This window comes from Mandrillus leucophaeus, unplaced genomic scaffold (assembly GCF_000951045.1).
Source record: "Mandrillus leucophaeus isolate KB7577 unplaced genomic scaffold, Mleu.le_1.0 Scaffold7, whole genome shotgun sequence".
Lineage (NCBI taxonomy): Eukaryota > Metazoa > Chordata > Mammalia > Primates > Cercopithecidae > Mandrillus > Mandrillus leucophaeus.
Genome location: NW_012107585.1, coordinates 3,276,269 through 3,282,572, shown reverse-complemented (window position 1 = coordinate 3,282,572; position 6,304 = coordinate 3,276,269). Strand labels below are relative to the sequence as shown.

Here is a 6,304-nt window from a genome sequence, read left to right as displayed (position 1 = left end):
ATATATATTCTGACTATCAGTCTCTTGATGGTGGTCTGGGTACAAGTAAAGGGAAACAAGATGCTGCCATCTTCTGAGAAAGTGCACAACACAAGTTTGTTACTGTATCTGCCCCACCCACAGTCCTCTTCAAAAGAAAACTGCTCTACAAATAGTCCCTTATAGTGGTGATAATCCCTGCCTACAGCTGATGGGCCCCTGAGCAAAGGGAGCAAATAATGAGTCCGGCAATTGTTTGGGTTTTCTAGGGAATGTGTGTCTTCCCCATCCAGGTTCTAAGCTAATTTTAAAAGCAGACAAGGCCAGGTGTGGTGGCTTACACCTATAATCCCAGCACTTCGGGAGGCCAAGGTGGGTGGATCTCTTGAGCCCAGGAGTTCAAGACCAGCCTGGGCGATGTGGCAAAACCCCATCTCTACAAAAAATGCAAAAATTAGCTGGGTGTGGTGGCACGTGCCTGTAGTCCCAGCTACTTGAGAGGCTGAGGCGGAAGGATTGCTTGAGCCCAGGAGGCAGAGGTTACGGTGAGCCGAGATTGTGCTACTGCACTCTAGCCTGGGTGACAGAGTGAGACCCTGTCTCCAAAAAAAAAAAAGAAAATCCAGGCACGATGGCTCACGCCTGTAATCTCAACACTTTGGGAGGTCGAGGCGGGCGGATCACCTGAGGTCAGGAGTTTGAGACCAGCCCGGTCAACATGGTGAAACCCTGACTCTACTAAAAATACAAAAATTATCCAGGCGTGGTGGTAGGTGCCTGTAATCCTAGCTACCTGGAAGGCTGAGGCAGGAGAATCGCTTGACCCTGGGAGGTGGAGATTGCAGTGAGCTGAGATCATGCCATTGCACTCCAGCCTAGGTGACAAGAGCGAGACTTCATCTCAAAAAAAAACCAGCCGGGCACGATGGCTTATGCCTGTAATCCCAGAAGTTTGGGAGGCTGAGGTGGGTGGATCACCTGAGGTCAAGAGTTCGAGACCAGCCTGGCCAACATGGTGAAACCCCATCTCTACTAAAAATACAAAAAATTAGCTGGATGTGGTGACAGGTTCCTGTAATCCCAGCTACTTGAGAGGCTGAGGCAAGAGAATCACTTGAACCCGGGAGGCAGAGATTGCAGTGAGCCAAGGTCGCACCATTGCATTCCAGCCTGAGCAACAAAAACGAGACTCCATCTCAAAAAAACAAACAAACAAAAAAGGGTGAGGCAGATAGTCATAATATCATCTTTATCACTGATACATGTTAGGTACAAGAGGTAATTTATGTCTGCAGGAAAACAAAATTAAGCACACTTGCCTGCTCAGGCAATGCTAAAACCGAGTCACCTTTCCTGCCACCCCCGTGAGACTTCCATAGTGTTGAAAAATGTGGTGGACATGTGCTCCCTGGGGATGCAGTGACTGGGGACACGGTTCCAGGGTGTTTCCATAATTGAGCAAGCTTGCTCGCTCTCTCTGTCTCTCTGTCTCTCTGTCTCTCTGTCTCTCTGTCTCTCTCTGTCTCCACATGGAAGGAACCATCAGGTTGTAGAAGGAAGATTTCCCCAGCAGCCATCAATCTGTCAGGCAGTCTGGCATGAAAACCTCTGCCCAGACAAGGATGATGTTGATTAACTCAATCAGTCAGATTCTTTCTTGAGATTTGACTTGGTAAATATGTTATGAGAATTGTTCATAATGGAAGAATTGTCCATAATGGAAGTTGCAGGTGAAAAAGATACATAAAAAGAGCCATGAGCCATGAAGCATAATTCCCTCTCTATCTCCCAAGTCGCTTGTCTTACATATATCCTTCACCCAATGGTTACCAGAAACAGATTTGGTCACTTTCAGGAGCCAGTATTTATTGGGTTACCTTTTATATAGTATGTGTTTTACTCATTTAGGACCCCCAAAAATGTCATGACGTGTGACTGTTGTGGATTGCAGCAGGTGCCTAAGAGAACAAAATGGCTCACGCCTATGATCCCAGTACTTTGGGAGGCTGAGGCAGGTGGATCACTGGAATTCAAGAATTGGAGGCCAGCCTGGCCAACATGTTGAAACCCCGTCTCTACTAAAAATACAAAAATTCGCTGGATGTGGTGGCGTGTGCGTGTAATCCCAGTTACTGGGGAGGCTGAGGCATGAGAATCACTTGAATGCGGGAAGTGGAGGTTACAGTGAGCTGAAATCATGCCACCGCACTCCAGCCTGTGTGGCAAAGGGAGTATCTCAAAAAAAAAAAAAAAAAAAGAAAGAAAGAAAACAAGATGCCATTAGCTTTCCAATTACACTTGAAATGATACCACTGGAAAACCAGATAGTTGGAAAAATTAATCAGTTAGAGTTTGATTCTTGGAATATAACTGGCCAGGCATGGTTGTTTATACATTTTTACAACTTAACCTTTGGGCTATCAACAATATGATTTTAAAACCTTTATTATAATCCTTAGTTCTGACCAGGCATGGTGGCTCATGCCTGTAGTCTCAGCACTTTGGGAAGCTGAGGAGAGGATAGCTTGAGGCCAAGCATTTGAGATGACCCTAGGCATCATAGTGGGACCCAGTCTGTATGATCATTTTTTAAAAATACTTAGCCAGGACTGGTGTTGCATGCCTGTGGTCCCAGCAACTCAGGAGGCTGAGGCAGGAGGATCACTGGATCCTGGGATTTTTAGGCTGTAGTGAGCTAAGCTCGTGCCACTGCACTCCAGCCTGAGCGAAAGAGTGAGACCCCATCTCAAAAAAAAAAATTCTTAGGTCTCCTTTCATTCCATGAATGTTTTTGTGTTCAATAAAGTATGTTTATGGTTTGCCTTCATATTTTTCCCATAATTCAGAATGTATTTTTCTTTTTCTTTCTTTTTTTTTTTTTTTTTTTGAGACGGAGTTCTGCTCTTGTTGCCCAGGCTGGAGTGCAGTGGTGCGATCTCAGCTCACCGCAACCTCCGCCTCCCAGGATCAAGCAAATCTCCTGCCTCAGCCTCCCAAGTAGCTGGGATTTCAGGCATGCACGACCATGCCAGGCTAATTTTGTATTTTTAGTAGAGACCAGGTTTCACCATGTTGGTGAGGCTGGTCTTGAACTCCTGACCTCAGGTGATCTGTCTGCCTCAACCTCCCAAAGTGCTGGGATTACAGGCATGAGCCACCGTGCCCGCCCCAGAATGTATTTTTCAATGGTGAAAATTTGTTTTGTTTTTTGTTTGTTTGTTTAAGATACAAAAAATTCAGAAAACAATTTTTTTTTATTATTTGTTCAAAAATGTCACATTATTAGCACTTATAGACTCTCTTACTGCATTGGAATATATAACCCACTGAATTCTGTGTAAAGAACAGATTCATCCTACATTTGTTATTTTATCAGGCAAAGGTAGCTGCAGCAGATGAGAAGAAGTTCCAGCAACAGATCTTGGCCCAGCAGAAGAAAGATTTGACAACTTTCTTAGAAAGTCAGAAGAAGCAGTATAAGATTTGTAAGGAAAAAATAAAAGAGGTAAGGATACCAATGTTTGTTCTCACCAAGTTGCCATTAGAATGGTTGGAACGTAACATTCACTCATATTGCATTGTAATCAATATTCTAGTCCAGCAAGTCTCAAACTTCACGTTAGAATAACCTAAAATGCTGGCTGGGCACAGTGACTCACGCCTGTAATCCCAGCACTTTGGGAGGCCGAGGCGGGCAGATTACCTGAGATCAGGAGTTGGATACCAGCCTGGCCAACATGGTGAAACCTTGTCTGTACTAAAAATACAAAAATTAACTAAGCATGGTGGCGCACACTTGTAATCCCAGCAACTCAGGAGGCTGAGGCAGGAGAATCATCTGAACCCAAGAGGCAGAGGTTGCAGTGAGCTGAGACCATGCCACTGCACTCCAGCCTGGGCGACAAGAGCCAAACTCTGTCTGAAAAAAACAAAAAAATTGGCCGGGCGCGGTGGCTCAACCCTGTAATCCCAGCACTTTGGGAGGCCGAGACGGGCGGATCACGAGGTCAGGGGATCGAGACCATTCGGGCTAACACGGTGAAACCCCATCTCTACTAAAAAAAAACTAGCCTGGCGAGGTGGCGGGCGCCTATAGTCCCAGCTACTCGGGAGGCTGAGGCAGGAGAATGGCGTAAACCCGGGAGGCGGAGCTTGCAGTGAACTGAGATCCAGCCACTGTACTCCAGCCTGGGCAGCAGAGCGAGACTCCATAAAAAAAAAAAAAAAAAAAAAAACAAAGAAACAAAAAAAGTACCTAAAATGCTATTAAAACAGATTGCTAACCCACCCCCAGATTTTCAGATTTTAAAAATCTATCCCTAGATTTTCTGGGGTAGAGTTTGAAAATGTGTGTTTCTAACAAGTTCCCAGATGACGCTGCTGCTGCTGCTGCTGCTGCTGCTTCAGGGACCACATTTCAAGAACCACTGATAGAACTCTAAACCATTCTTGTCTTCTTCCTGTGTATTTTCCACACATCAGTCAAAGTGATCTTTTCAAACCATAAATCTGGTCATTCTACTGCATAGTTTTGAAATCCATTGTCTTCTCTCTGCTTTTAGGACAAGTCAAAATCCTAGAAGTCCCTACACAGTCTCTTCCCAGCCTGCTTGTTCAGTGGCATCTCACACTAATGCTGCCCACACCCTCAACCCACTCTTGGCTGCACCAGCTACCATAGTCACCTTTCAGTTCCTCAAATTTATCATATCAAGCTCCACCCTTCCCCAAGGTCTTTCCACATACTGTTTCTTCCGCCAAGATGTTCTCCCTACCCCCAAGCCCTCCTGACCACAATTCTGCTCGGTTAATTCCTACTTCTTCTCCTCGTACGACATGGGATTGGTTATTAGAATCTTAACTTAAATATCACTTCCCTAGGGAAGCCTTTTCTAACTGCCTCAACCAACACAGATGTCTCTGGTTTCCTAACACTAGAGCTTTTAATGATACATTTGTTTAATGATTATTTTAGCTACTTACTCTACTAACTGGTAAGCATCATAAGAGCACATACAATGTTTTTGTTTGCTCACAACTGTATCCCTGTGTCCTGTACATGTCAATATTTGATAGATGAATGATTGATTCTGGAATATTTGGTTGAAGATCACTAGTGGACTTAAGAAGTTCTTGAAGAACTGCACTTTGATCTGAAAGCTCAAATTTCTTCAGTTCTACTTTTACCAGTACTTACAGGTGAATCGTCTGCAGCTCCATGGACTTTTTTCTCATCAACCTTAGTATTTCTAATTTGTAGACTTACTAAGTGTATTAAGGTTTAATAAAATTCAATATGGGGCATTGTTTTAGTATATATAAAATCCTGTGTTTGAGCTCATATTCTTTTTTTATCTTTTGAGACGGAGTTTCGCTGTTGTTGCCCAAGCTGGAGTATAATGTCACAATCTCAGCTCACTGCAACCTCCGCCTCCTGGGTTCAAGAGCCTTTCCTGCCTCAGCCTCCCAAGTAGCCGGGATTACAGGAGTGCACCACCATGCCCGGCTAATTTTTTATATTCTTAGTAGAAACGGGGTTTCACCATGTTACCCAGGCTGGTCTTGAACTCCTGACCTCAGGTGATCCACCCACCTCAGCCTCCCAAAGTGCTGAGATTACAGGCATGAGCCACCCCGCCTGGCCTGAGCTCATATTCTGATTTGTAGGTTAGCATTAGAGGATTTAGCAAGGTTCTCCTCCAATTCTTTTTTAGTTAGGAAGTGAAACCAAGGGCGTTGGGGTGGGCCTAGGGATTTTTTGCCCTGCCCAGGTAAGCCACTGGTAATTGTTAGACCTAATAGAAATTGTATTTGATTTACACTGGCTGAATGGGTAGAATCTCTGACACCATAAAGTCTAGAAAACCTGGGTGTAGAGAGAATAGCCCGACTCAGAAGGTTCACATTCTTTCCATTTTCTCTGAGTTATTGGCTTGAGCTTAATTTTTATATCATAATAGGATGTTGCTGGATCAGAGATAGCCTAAGAAATTTTAAGGTTTTTCTCCACTCTAAATACCTTCCTTGGCTGGGCACAGTGGCTCATGCCTGTAATCCCAGCACAGGATGATAAATGGTCGAGAACTAATTTATTCTTGCTTTTTTTTTTTTTTTTTTCTTTTTTGAGATGGAGTCTTGTTCTCTCGCCCAGGCTGGAGTGCAGTGGCGCGATCTCTGCCTCCTGGGTTCACACCATTCTCCTGCCTCAGCCTTTTGAGTAGCTAGGACTACAGGAGTGCTGATGGCCGAGACCACCACTGGAGGTTGGCAGCAGTCAGCCCTTGCTATGAGCCAGGCACCATCCAAGTTTTTTTTTTTTTTTCTT

The 6,304-nt window shown here is 44.5% G+C and overlaps 1 protein-coding gene across 1 annotated transcript in view; it reads left to right on the top strand.

Moving 5' to 3' along the window:
- Positions 1-6,304, top strand: part of TAOK3 (TAO kinase 3) — a 110,667-nt gene that overhangs the window by 78,500 nt on the left and 25,863 nt on the right. The window contains exon 14 of the mRNA XM_011964546.1: positions 3,356-3,484. Within this exon, the coding sequence (XP_011819936.1) occupies positions 3,356-3,484 (129 nt within the window). The remainder of the gene's footprint in view (positions 1-3,355; positions 3,485-6,304) is intronic.